Source organism: Blennius ocellaris (genome assembly GCF_963422515.1).
Source record: "Blennius ocellaris genome assembly, chromosome: 13".
NCBI lineage: Eukaryota > Metazoa > Chordata > Actinopteri > Blenniiformes > Blenniidae > Blennius > Blennius ocellaris.
In genome coordinates this window covers 9,096,602-9,110,651 of record NC_137662.1, presented here as the reverse complement: position 1 = coordinate 9,110,651, position 14,050 = coordinate 9,096,602, and the positions used below count along the sequence as shown (strand labels likewise).

General features: G+C 46.0%; 2 protein-coding genes across 5 annotated transcripts in view; one reads left to right on the top strand and one right to left on the bottom strand.

The window, feature by feature from the left end:
- The window catches only part of ugp2b (UDP-glucose pyrophosphorylase 2b), a 31,991-nt gene extending 30,169 nt beyond the window's left edge, over positions 1-1,822 (top strand). Inside the window, exon 10 of the mRNA XM_080507109.1 lies at positions 91-1,822. Coding sequence (XP_080363235.1) covers positions 91-198 — 108 coding nt within the window. The 3' untranslated portion in view covers positions 199-1,822. The remainder of the gene's footprint in view (positions 1-90) is intronic.
- Positions 1,823-4,822: 3,000 nt separating this feature from the next.
- peli1b (pellino E3 ubiquitin protein ligase 1b) overlaps positions 4,823-14,050 on the bottom strand; it is a 40,656-nt gene continuing 31,428 nt past the window's right edge. For all 4 annotated transcript variants that reach the window (XM_080507588.1, XM_080507590.1, XM_080507589.1 and 1 more), the window contains exons 4-7: positions 12,294-12,395; positions 10,648-10,845; positions 9,811-9,999; positions 4,823-6,875 (exon numbers count right to left, since the gene is read on the bottom strand). In XM_080507588.1, the coding sequence (XP_080363714.1) occupies positions 6,297-6,875; positions 9,811-9,999; positions 10,648-10,845; positions 12,294-12,395 (1,068 nt within the window). In that variant the 3' untranslated portion in view covers positions 4,823-6,296. The remainder of the gene's footprint in view (positions 6,876-9,810; positions 10,000-10,647; positions 10,846-12,293; positions 12,396-14,050) is intronic.

The following is a 14,050-nucleotide window of genomic DNA, read 5'->3' as shown; positions in this document are numbered from 1 at the left end:
CCCGGCCGCCTTTGATTTATCGCTTTAATTCGCTCCCGCTCTGAAGACGGCTCAACTAAAATACGGCGTTGTTCTTCTTCCTCCTCGCAGGGCACCGTCATCTGCATCGCCAACCACGGGGACCGGATCGATATCCCTGCCGGCTCCATGCTGGAGAACAAGATTGTCTCCGGCAACCTCCGCATCCTGGACCACTGAGCCCCCCCCCCACCTCCCCTCGCCACCCCTGTCACCCCCCCTCCCCCCACTCACCATCATCATCTTCATCATGACCATGTCACAAGACACCCCCCTTCCCCCCCTGTCAGCCGGCTCCCAGCCTTGTGACCTGTTATATTCACTCCACAACAACAGACTGAGAGAGGAAAGTGGCCCCGAGGAGGTCGTGTAGAGTGGTGTGGATACAGCGCCCCCTACTGGAGAGCCTTTGACAGTACAAGATGGATCAAACCAGGGGTGTCAGACATCAGGCAGGGGGGGGTCCAACAGCCTGCAGGGGGGGTCCACGCCGTCCCACAACGACAGGAAACAGTTTCAGTAACGGTAGTGAACATGATGTAACACTGCGTCAAAGATACACACACACACACACACACACACACACACACACACACACACACACACACACACACACACACACACACACACACACACACACACACACACACACACTTGCCTGATCTTTCAGCAAATCGAAGATCCTTCATCACAAATTCTACTTGCATTTCTTTATCTTTGGAAATGTCAACTTTTTCAGGTAATGTGAATAGATATTTAATCAGAATATTTATAGATTCTCATGAGTTTGACACCCCTGGAATAAAATGGACCCGTCGCTTACAGTGAGAACGAGAATACTCTAGCTAATTCTATGCTTTAGGAGGAAATAAATAAATATTAACAATGATAATGAGAGAGTTAGTTTTAGGGAGAAACTGTTTAATTATGTGAAGTCACAAAGTGAACTAACGGAACACGAGGAGATGGAAAGTGCTTCTTTCCAGCACATGAACGTCACTGTCCACACAGTTCCTCAGTCTCATGCAGTTGGTATTTGTGCACGGCTCACCGGGCCACTGCTTTCTATTCATCCATTATCTGTGATTACAACAAAATATCTATTTCTCATCGGAAATGCCATGGCCAGTGATTGTGGCTTGTGCACAAAAGTCCACCTCTTGCAAAAGCTTTAATGTGTTCCATGTATTTACACCTGTGTGAGGTATCGTATCAAAAGAAGTGCAATTTCAAGACATTTTAGTGAATAAATAGACTTCAGCCTCCGCAGTGGACGTTCAAACTTCAATAGGTGTTCAAAAATCAGCTGTTGTGAGTTTGTGGAACCGTGTGGCCCGAAGAGAAGTTGGTGACTGAACAAACTAACCCGGCCTGGACTCTCAGGAGTTTGTGCCATAGAGAAGACGTTACCGCACCGTGTCTTTGTCCCGTGAGGATTCACATCCAGACGCCATCTATATGTCCCTGAACGCGTTTCATTGGAGACCGAAGGCCTTTTTAACCCCGTGTGAAGCAGAAATGTTTTGTTTTTTGTTTTTCTTTGTTTGACTTTAATGTTTTGTGGAGCCTCTGATGTGTCCAGTCCATCCCAGCATCTTCCCTGAAAGTAAACAGGAAGTGCAGTATTTACACACACACACACACACACACACAAACGTACACAAAGTCTGTGTGATACTTGAGAAGGGTCCGACTGAGGTGGACCGAAGAGCCTGAAAGCAATAAGTGTTGATCAGTGACGGTGACGAGGTCTCAGCCCGGCTCTGCCTCCTCATAGCCGAATAAAGTGCAATATGAAACACGAGCACGTCTCCTCTCCTCTGTGTCCACCGCCTGCACAAGACAGAATTCATGAATTGTTTGAATTAATGGCGACAGTTAACCGTGAGCGTTTTCCTCGTTTGGTACATTTAACTATTTAGTGTTCATTCTTATCTTATTAGAAAATACAAAACTCTTGCATTATTTCAGGATTTCTATCTCTATAAGGGCTCAATTGTATTAATTGTTGTGCCTGCCTTATTGGCAAGGCGTAACAATTGTCCTGCACCATTGGGAGCACGTACACACACAAAAAAACCCACATCAAAACATGCAGAACTATTCAGTTTTAAAATTTTATGTTATTGTTTCTGCCTCCAGGGTTAATCATTAAACAATCATTTGAGATCCAGAGAATATAACACGTGGTTCTATTAATATTTCACCTGGAAATATGTGAAAAACACAGTTTGTTCAGATGCAAGTCTCGGCAACGGAGTCATCACGAAGCTTTGTTGAACCACTTTCTTTATTCTCTGACTCCCACCAGATGGCGCTCTTGATTTTAAGGTGAAATCTAAAAGACTGATTTTGAGGTGTGGTTTCAAACGTGCCTTGAGCAGAGAGCGCCACCGAGTGGCTGCAGAAAATGAAGACGGTGGCTCGTTTGGCAATCACTATGAAAAAATCTTAATAAAAACATAGAAGACGCTAACTGAACAACACGAGACATTCTGCCCTGTAATCTAACTTACTGGGTGCACTAGTCATTTGATTTATCATGACTACACAACATTATCACAATGAGATTCCTGCTTAAGCCATATATATTCTTCATTTGACAGTTTAGGAAGCCCCGCATGAAGCAGGGCATCAAAAAATTAGTTGAAACTCTTATTGTTCCTCTCCACGGAAATCTTTAGTAAAAGGCGAAAGATTTATACGATCTGAAGGGAAACAAGAGTGTACTGAAGAATTACCTCGGCAAGTGCATCATCCGATTCTTAGCCATATCCTCTTCTCTCATGGTTGGTACTTACGCGTTTGTAAAGCAGTGCCGATTCCATCGAAACGCCACACAGCGATGTCGATATATGCACATACATTCATGTTTCATGAATTATAAGGGCATATAGTTGAATTTCAGAGCAATATTTGCACGCGCACGCCGCTATAAAGAACCGTGGAGGCGTGACCACGCCCCCACCTCGCTTTTTTTAGTAGTTGTCGTCACAAGAAGCGCTTAATATCTGAAAATACGCGCTTCAAGAGAGAGATCGTGTTTTTACCCAACGTACTGGGGAGTTCGAAAAGTGGAATTGATTATGTGAAATGAGAAAGTCACTTTTTAGTTCGATGGGACATGACGCATGCGCAACTGTGCATGTGATTGAAGAAACACAAGCGTGGGTACCAGATCTGTCCGGGGCGGGGCTTGTGCCTGCGCCTGGTGAATACGTCACACGCAATATGAACTACGGCAGCACTCCATGGACAAACTACAATACGGGATGGCTGGATAGATGGATAATACACATACAACAAAAACAAAATCCAACAAGTAAACATGCATAATGAAATAGGTTATGTTGAGGAAAAGTGCTTGATGCTCAAAAAACACTTGGAACGTACTTGGAAGGGAAAAGTACAAGGAAGAGGGGCAAAAAAAAGACGCGCACTTCATGATAATCAGACGAAGCTTCACCAATACACCTTCAGTTTCTACACTCTCCTGAAGTTAAACCAGACACCTTCCGTCTCTCCTGAAGTTAACCCAGAGTGAGCACTGCTGCTTCGGGACATTCAGAGGCATAAAACCACTCGTAACCTCCTGTTCACCTCACACAGCCACCATAACGTTCCACGAAGCTACGAAGCTAACGTTAGCTTCCAAGCTTATTTACACTGTGACGGAGAAACTTGCAGCCAATCATGATGTGAAACGTCATCAGCAAGCGCGAGTGCAAGCCCCTCCATGGACAGATCTGGTGAGTGCAACACACTGGATCCACTGCAGCCACCCACAGTGGCCTAATTTAAGAGTTCAATCACTCCTACAAACATTCCACAACACACACACTGAACTTTCTTAATGCACTTTTCCTGTGTTGTGGTCTAAACAAAACAAAAACTCAAATGCGACGTTCATTGTATTTTTTTAGGGTTTATTTAGATTGCCAAAGATGTAATCAGAATTAAGTTTTCAGTACTAAAGCTGTTCTTATTTTTAAATCACAAGTATCCGAAATGCTGTCATTATTACAGTCAAACATGCAGATCCCAATATGCATGTTTGACTGTAATTATTTAAATAATCCAACAAAATATTGAGAAAAATATTAAACTGAAGTAAAAATGCTGACAAATACAACAAACAGTAATTAAATGACACAATACCATATTAAATTGTGTGCATAAATGATGGTTTCATAGTTTTGCAGCTTGTCTTCAGGTTTGTGTTTTTGTCGTCAGACAGTGATAATAATGAACTGAGGGAAATTGCTGAGCTGTTTACCTATTCAAAAATAAGTTGCCTCATTGGTGCTTTCACACACTGATAAATATTCATTAGAATAGTAGATGTCATTAATTTGAGTGCTGTTCAATGCAAGTGGTCATCTTTAATAGATTTAGGAAATAAAGTCTTTTGGAAACAGGTCTTTAGGGTAAGAAACGCTTCTTTTCATGTCAAAAACTGGGACAATGTGTTAAAAAAAAAAAGTAATGGGACGTGAAAAAATGGCATTCTTCTTCTGCTTCAAGTCACTTATTATATTGAAGGTCGTTATTTAACGAGCTCCTTCTTGCCACCTGCTGGACAGGAAAGGTATTTCGCAGACACGCCACGCCATAAAAATGAACCCTGAACAATTTCCCGCTGTGTTGGTGGGCTAAAGGCTGCTCATCATTTTTGATTTGGCACGCAGAAAATATAACTATGATACGAGTGCTGAATCAAAAAAAAAAAAAAAATTTAAAGTGAATAAAAACCTGCTGCTCGTGGTGGGACAAAAACAACAACAGAATGACAATGAAATGTGTCACTTTTACACTTTATTGTTTAAAGTTGTTACAAAAAAGTGTTTGCTGGAAACATTCTTCGCCTTTTACAAGCACAAGGAGGAGAAGAGGAGTGAGTGGAGGGCGGCGGGACGGACTGACAGTTTTGTGTGAGTGTGTGTCTGTCTAAGTGCGTGTGTGTGTGCGCGTGTGTGTGCGTGTGTGTAAATAACAGCACAGAGAAGGTGAGAAGCCCTTAATCACACACTTCAGCCACAGAGTCCGAGAAACTAAACCAAGAGGCAGCACACTAATGTCTGAACACAGAATTATATGAGGCCTTTGGCAGTGTGTGTGTGTGTGTGTGTGTGTGTGTGTGTGTGTGTGTGTTACATTTTCTCCCTGAGGTGAGTTGACGTGTTGCACTCTGAGGATACAGATGAGAGCTACAGTGTGGACACACAAACTGCACACATACAATCATCTTAATGCATAAATTACAATCTCACACACTCACACTACCTGCAGATACGTCTGTGTTTAGAGCTCAGGTGTGTGTGCCTGTGCGTGCATGTGTGCGTGTGTGTGTGTGTGTGTGTGTGTGTATGTGTGTGTGTGTGTGTGTGTGTGCAGAGCAGGCTTTGTTTGTGGTGTCTACAGTTGGAGTGTCTCGTTTGCAGCTCTGTGTGTGTGTGTGTGTGCATGTGTGTGTGTGCTACATGGCTGCTCTTTCACGGCTGAGCTGTGTTTGGAAGAAATCCCCCCCCCACACACACACACACATATGTGCATGTGCACGTACACACACACTTCACTCAGGCTTTTAAAGGGAGGGACTCGGTTTCCCATGATGCTTCAGGAGGTTTCTGTTCCAAATCTATTGCTTTGACTGTGAGGAAGGCCGTGGTGAGGTGACGGAGAGAAGAGGAGTCAGAGGGAGAAACACACACCGGGGGCATGGGGGGGGGTTATAAATACGATCAGACAGGTGAAGGTGGGTCAAAGACAAAAACCCTCAGAAACACACAGACAACTTTATATCTGATTAACAATATACTGAACTTTCAAATGAAACTGCTAAATACGACCGGAGTCGGGCGGATCTGAAGCCGCGTGGATCCTGGGCCATAAATAAAACATCTTTCTTTAAATTAGCTCTACGAGATGTACACGGATGTATGTCGCAACAATAAACATGAGTGAAAGCTGCGTGTTTGCTCTGCAGCATGTTAGTAATTCAGATAAATACTGTGGTTTTCAGTCCTTTCCCAGAAACAAAGAAAAAGTTTTTTTTTATTTTTATTTTTTTAATACCCAGCAGTGTTCTTTGTTTGGTTTTTGTGTCTCTGGTTTCACATGAAAATATAGAAATCTTTGTCGTCATTCATGAAAAAAAGCAATACAAAGGTCACTTAAAAATGAGAAAAAGTCCAGAAAGGAGTCTGTAAAGGTCAGAGCGGGGGAGGGGGGGGCAGGGGGCCTTGGGGGCGGGTGGGCGGGGCGGGGGGTCCACCCTCCTAGTCGAGGGGTCCCTGGAAGATGAGTCTGACGAAGCCCTGCTCGCCGCTCAGCTGCTGGGCGCAGAACGGGCAGGCGGCGTGGAAGGTGTGCGTGCCGTGCGGCAGCGGGATCTGACTCCAGAAGGCCGCCGTCTTCTCCGAGCAGACGTGGCCGCACGGGTTGAAGGCGTGAGTGGGCGGCGCCGCGTCCACGTAGAAGCCGGCCTCGCAGCCCAGCCACAGGGGCACGTAGGGCCCCTTGGCCCGGCACATGGGGCACTCGCGGCTGCGGCCCTCGCGGCCCTCCCGCTCCTCGCGGTGGTTCCCCCAGTTGTGGTAGCCGTGCACGTGGCCGCAGTGGAGGTAGACCCAGGGCTGCTTCTCGTCCGGCGTGTCCTTGCGGCGCATGGAGGGGAAGGCCAGCGTGTTGAAGCCCACCGGGCACTGCGGCCGCGCCGCGTTGATCTCCTGCCGCAGGGCCTCCAGGTGCTTGAGGGTGGGCGTGCGGGACAGGCCCTCCGCCGTGCGCCACAGGAGCGTCGCGCCGCACAGGTCGATGAGCGAGCCGTCCACCAGCTCCTGAGACTCCGTTTCCACCTGGGGGGGCGGGGGGAGACGGAGAGACGGAGAGACGTCAGGACGGGGCGAAAGAGAACATGCAAACTGAATCCCAGACACTGAACTGCTGGAGACTATAGAGAGACCGCGCAGTGTCTGAGACAGGCCAGCAGGTGGCAGTGCAGCACGGATAAATCCACCCGGGACAGATGTGAGGCGACAGCTGGAGACAAGATGTCACCAGCAGGCTGAAAGGATGACAGCACGGAGCGGTGGGAAATTCCAAGTTTAGATAATGAGGAGGGGAAAAAAAAAAAGGAAGAAGAAAAGAGTCAAAGAGAAGGAGATGAAAGGAGGAAAAAGATCTAAAAGACACAAAACAGTATTTTTAGGGACGCAGAGAGGATGTGGGAGGTGGACGTGGTGCTGATGCAGAGTCAGCACGCGGCTCCGGGCGTCACGCCGCCGCTCGCTGACGTTTCCCCCGTCTGACAGGCTTTAACCTTCACGTTCAACAACATGAGTTTTCCTCACGCAGCAACACGGTTCCACTGAGGCTTTTCCCAGACTAAGTGATGTTTTGTCTTCTAAAGGCTATTAGCAACAAACATGGTTTATTTATTTTTTTTGTTCGTTTTGGAGCCAATGGATCAGAAATGTGATCCTTTAAATCCCGCCCCCCCCGGGTTCCAGCGCCACCGCAGTGGGACTGCTGGCCAACGAGCTGCTGGAGCGGAACAGGGGACGAGTTCAGCGTCTCGCTCCGGAGCAACACTTGTCGTTTGTTGTGTTCTCAGATTTTTCTCAGCTGTTCAGCTGATCTCAGGCCAGTGGAAGAAAGGTCACCGTTAACCTCCTGCCAGGTCAAAACACACAATAAATGATCTCACTCCAGCTTAATGATCTGAGCACTCGGGGTCGATTAAACTTGTGTAAACAGCGACACAGCCTCGGGGTTATTTAATTACCCCATAGCGACAACTGCAGGAGCGCAAACACTCAACTTTGCGAGGAAGTTTTTAGGGCAGGAGAGAGAAACGTTTCTCGAAAGCAGTTTTTCCAGAATACACACACACACACACACACACTCCAAACCGAGCCACGGAGCTTTTGGGCAAAGCTGCTGATACTACATTTTCCCTTCATTCAAGTAGGAAGTCGTTCAGCTGTTGACATTGGACAAAGCAGAGCACATTTAGAGAGACGTGTGTCTCTCGGAGCTGAAGGAGCCTCGAGTGAAGTCGCTTTGTACCTTTCACTCCAACTAAACACTGACTTTGTTGTCGCTTCTCTCGATGTTCCAATCATGTTAAAGTCCTCAAACAAACAGGGAACGGAAGGGTCTTCTCACTGTGGAGCGATTTCCTGTTGAATTCAAGGTTCTGGGGTTTTTTTTTTTCACAGCAAGAAAACAACCTTTTTCTCAAGAGGTTGTTGACTTTATTTCTCCAGTCACTCACTTCAATGGGAAAGAACATCACGTCACAACAGGAGGACTAGAGCTCAAATCAGGGCTGCGGCTCCTCTGAGTGGAGTTTGCATGTTCTTCATGTGCCTCAATAGGGAAATACATTCTTCAACCTCTTCATGTTTTCTCACCACACATAATGGGAATTTCCTCTCAATCTAAATTGTCCATCCACCGTGAAGTAATGAGTGGTTTCTATGGGGCTGGGCAGGGGGAGATAAGGGAGGCTGTTAACGTGTGGGGGTGGGGGTGGGGGGGTGGGGGGGTGGGTGGTAAAAGACGATTTAATGTGACAGTGGCGGACGTGCTGACTGTGTGCTCATGGATAATCATCATGATGATGATGATGATGATGATGATGATGATGATGATATGTATGCGGTCATAACAAAGTCGTGCGGGGAAAAAAAAAAATCACATAAGCGCCCGACGAGGCTGTGATTGGCTGAGAGGCTGTGACATCGGCAGGAGGATCCCTTAACACGGTCTGGTTACACACGGCGAGGCGGTTGCCATGGAGATGGCATCCCAATAACCTCCCGGCGGTGTCGGGCTCAAGCGACAGAGTGTGAGAACGTGCACGATGGTGCGAGGAAGCAGATGAGGAAGAAGAGCGCCAGGCTTTGATTCTGCCTTTAATTAACACACGGCAGCACACAGCTGATTACAATCACAATTACTCTTTTAATATGTGCTAATAAAATGATTGATAGTACTGTCGTCCGCCTGACCAACACATTTTTTCAATAGCTGTGAAGCTTCAGGGAAAACCCCCAGATGAAGCCAAAGAATTTGAAACAATGATTTTTCAGTGTTGAAAGATTTTATTCAAATTGTTCATGCTTCTTTTTCATCTTTGAAGCCATTTTGTGACTTTTGTCTTTTAAAGGCTCCAAAACTTAAGTTCAGGGTGGTGCTTTGCCTTTTAGTGTGTAGTGTGAGTGTTCTTATTAAACCTCAGTTTCCTCAACGGACTCCAGCTTCCTTCACAATCCAGTGGCATGCTTTTTAGGCCCCGATTCACACGACAAAGTTTCAGGTGAAAACGCGTTATTGTTTCACATTTACGTGGTTCGTTTGTGAGCCAACGCGACAACAATGTAGTTTTACATGTTGAAAACTATTGAACTATGACCTCCGCTCAAGTCGTCACCTCCGATCGCACCGGTTCCTGTGATCGCAATCTGAATAATGGAGGGATGGTGATTGCTGGCGCGCTCGTATTTACAGTTCCTCCCCTCTGTTTGGAGCTTGACAGGAAGCGGCAAGCTCATTGTTTACTTCTCGCCATCCTCAGAGCACCGCTTTTCAGCCACGGCAGGCGTTTTCAGTGGCAAACCTCACTCTCCAGAAAAACTGAATAACCAGGAACAAAGAGCGGCGCCGAGCAGAGTGAGAGCGAAAATATTCCCCCGAAGCTTTGTGAGAAAGAAAATTTTTTTTTTTAAATGGTGCAAGTGAAGGAGAAACGTGACGCCGCAGTATCTATACGGCACGTTTTCTCACCATCTTTCCTCGCTGCTGCGCCGAGCGGGTTTCTCGCAGGGTGAAGACGTTGCCGCAGACCGAGATCTCCCGCCAGACGCCCGGCTTGGAGTCCTGGGTGAACCCGTTGCGGGGGTGCATCACCAGCACGCCGTTCGTGGTCAGCCCGTCCATCTGACCGTCGGACGTCTTCCACTTAGCAGCTTTTTCCTGGCGAGACAAAGAGATGGGGTGGCATTTTAAAAGGCGAGAACTGTTTACAAACACTGGGAATTTCGGCGAGAAGGACCGGTGCGTCGTGGTCACGGGACTGTAGATGATAATCAAGCAAGCGTATCGATTCTGGAGACATTTGAAATGGCAACACAGAAGAGAAGGAGTCCACGGCTTTTCTTGGAAGACAAACTGGGGGAGACTCCAAGGACAGAACGGTAAAAGAGCCACGGCAGTAAATCAAGAACGTGCTTGCTGTCCTACTTCCACCACGAATGTTTGTTGTTGCACACGTATGCTGCAGCCAGAGGGGAAAAAAACAAAAAGATAATATAAAAAAAACACTGAGAATGAATTATTAAAGGGTGTTTTGTCGTTGCTGTGCTGAACAATCGCTGCAGCCGAGGGCGCTCCGACAGGACATCAGCCGTCATCCTCTGCTGTCAACGCGATGACCAATCACGCCGAAATGAACGCTCTTGACATATTACCACAACAGAAGCCGCGTGACTCGCCTACCCCCCCACCCCCACCCCACCCCCGTCTTCCGTCTTTTCCGTCACTCCATCTTGCCTTTTCATTCCCGTTCACTCTCACACGCTCGCCCACGCGTGTCTGAAGCGCCACATGAAAAAAGCTGCTCACCCCGAGGAAGATGTTCTTGGAGGAGTCGAAGCCCGCGGCGTAGATGCGCGCGGTGTAAGGCGGCGTGCGCTGGCACATGATGCGGCAGGCGAAGCGGGAGATGGTGCTCTGGACCGACTGAGTGTCTGCGTTGCTCTGGCTGCCCGCCACCGTGTCGGTCACTACAAAGTCTATCGGACTCTCCGTGGATCGACCGATCTGGTGAGGAGAGACGGAAAGATTAGTCAACAGACGCGGTCCGGCCAGTGAGACAATGTCATAATCGATTCCCTCTGCCTCGTCTGGCAGAGGAAAGAGCATAACGACAGCAAAATAGAGACGACGACGGGTAAATAAATGCAGAGTGCACGCAACGTGGAATCCATTAAGTTGGAAATGTTTTTTTTTTTTTTTTCAAAAGGAGACACGGGCGAGTGTCACCAGTCTGGCATGAGAAGACCCATTAAAAGATGTGGAAGTTTGTTCACTGTATGAAGTAATAACCGCGAGGACAGTCTGTCCTCTGCTACTGTGACACAATCAGTCATTCATTTCTTCATCCACCCCTTCCACAACGGTTCACTCCTCATCCTCTTCTACCCAGAAACCACCTCATCGTGCAATCGTTCCTCTTCACAACCTGTCTTTTCATTCATTCATCGTGCTTCATCCGTCCTCCGGCTTAACTCGCTATTCATAGATTCTCCTCGTTTATTTCGATTTGTCATTTCCTCCATTAATTTGACTTCTTCTAACCCCTTAACATCTTTTCTCATTCTTTCTCTAATGAAACCTCTTTTGTTATCGTTCGTCCTTTCCCCCGAACAGCCCATTTCATCCATTCATATGCGGGAAATCTCATCTCTGCTATGCCATGCTGTCTTTCTTTTCATTCATCCCTTCACTACCAATGACTCATTTCATCCAGACACGCCCTTTTCACCCGTTCATCCTTCTTTTTCATCACTTTAACATATCGGTTATTCATTTATTTCTTCCCTCAACTTCTTACCTCATTCATCCACAAATTAACCAATGATTATGTCCTCCAGGCATCATTTAAAACTTCATTAGCAGAGATTCACAGCGAGTGTCTGATCCTGATCTGACCCACCTTCACCCTTTCATTCAAACGTAATACACAATCACCGTGTTGTGATGTTGACGTTGCTTGTAAACTCTATAAAGGTTGCGTACCTTAACTAATAATTAATGATTATTTGTGCAAATTTTCATTTGAGATTTCTGGTGGTTTGAAGGCATTACGGAGAGTGCCGCTCTCCATAAGTCGCTGTTTGTGCATCATGCGATAGGATGGGCCACAAATTGCCAACGATCAGGCCTTAAAGCATCTTAATTGTCTCCATGCACTGTGTGTCACAGCCGCCACTGCAGCTCCCGGCTGCCGACTGTGCCGATAAGTGATCCAAACCACAACAAATAGCTTCCCGTCGTTGTCAGAGTGGCGTCATGCAGCCGTGTCTCTTCACACAACTGAGCCGCACAGCGCTCCGACACAGCCGCACAGTTCTTAAAAAAAAACAATTCCACTTTTATACCTGTGAACGGCACGGTGCGGTGGAAAACACAGGGACTGTGATTTGGTTGTACATACTCTGGAGTCGGTGATAAAATAGATAAATAAACAAGAAGCTGGGCTTTGTTACCTGGAACATGTCTGTATTGCTGTCATGGGTGTACTCCACCACCACCGTCTGCGCTCTGGACAGAGTGTAGGAGATGCTATGCTGGTCTTTGTTGCTTATGGCCTGGAGGGACCAAAAAGAAAAAAAAAGAAGGACAAATAATTACGGAGGAAGTCAAATGAGGGAGAAAAGGTCCAGAAAGAAACCCTGCCAAGTGTTGCGCGCATGCCGAGTCGGTCTGAAAATGTTTAATAGCACGAAACACCTCCGACATCCACCCCCGCCATCTTTACAGATACACACAGGAAGGGTGTGGCGGCTGAAGTCTTCACTTCTGCAGACACGAGCTGGACCTAACCTCCTTTTCAGACCACCCACAGGACAGAATGGGAGGTGGGGGCAATCTCTCTTCCAGACTCTTTGAATTATTGCAGCTTAAAGTCTCACGGTGTGAGAGAGTGAGGGCGTATAAGTTGCTTTCCACAGAGAACACATGAGGTACAGATGTTCAACCGTCCCCAGGGAAAAAAAAACAAAAAAAACAATCCCTCTGTTCCACACACCTTACAACACCCTCATCATTAAAGAGATTTCAGAGGATTGCTGCTCAGTTTTGGAATCACTTGGTTACCTTTCACATTTGTTTCCTTCATAAACCTTCAGGCTTTTCAAGCTAAACACTGAATTAAAGCCATTAAAAAAAAAAAAAATCTCTACACCAACATGGTTTCCTCTGTTTCCCCCTGGGTGCGTGCATGTATCTGCAATTCACTGTGAGTGCAACTTTAATACGGCAGAACAAAAAAGCAAACAGGAGTTTCACAAAAAAGAATTAAAAAAAAAAAAAAAAAAAAGAAGAGGAAGAAGCAGCAGCCTGTGGTGGTGCAGCGCAGGCCACATCCACCTAACTGGGTGTGTTTTATTTGATGTTGTGAGACAAAACAAAATCACACACCTACAAAGTGAAGCTTTTTTGTTGTTTTTTTTAAGCACAAGAGTGGGATTTTCTTGCAAGTATCCCATCAATCTTTATGTGTACAGCAGCTTTCAGAAAAAAACGCAGTTCAAAGCGCTTCAAAACTGTTTGAAAGACGGAAAAGTAAATGCATGTTTACACATAAATACGTCAACCTACGTATGTACAAATGTGTCAAAACAAAGCTATAGGCTGTTTGGTTTGCTGCTGCTGCAACTCCACTGTATTTCAACTCTTACTATCTATTTAGTTTCCATCTCGTATTTTCGGAATATGACATTTGAATCCGTTTTGTTGTTTGTACGATTCAACTTTCTCTTTGTTCTCACTCATTTGTTCACGGCTCTTATTCTCTTTGCTGTTTTTCATTTTGTTGCTCTGGCTGTAAGGCTCTTTGAACTGCCCACCATGTTCAGAGACCAACGCACGTCTCAGCATCTCAAAGAAACACGTCTGGAAAGAATTGAAGTATTAAAAAAGGCCTGAAAGACATGAATTTGTTACTGGCAAGGGGATCAATTTCTATTCACTAGGAATACAAACAAAAAAATAAACCCTTACATTACTGCAATTAAGTTGTATTCTGGGGGGGGTTAATGATTTTTTTTTTTAAGCATGTGCGTAGTTCATCTAAGGATAATTCATACTATTTCATCTGATTTAATCTACCTTCACAATCTGAACTGATATTTAAACTTTTTGTTCTGCACGTTTGTAGCCAATACATTTTGTCAACATTGGTTGACCATTTTACTATACATGTACAACCTGACAAAATGTGCCCTCCAAATGCAACGTGGAC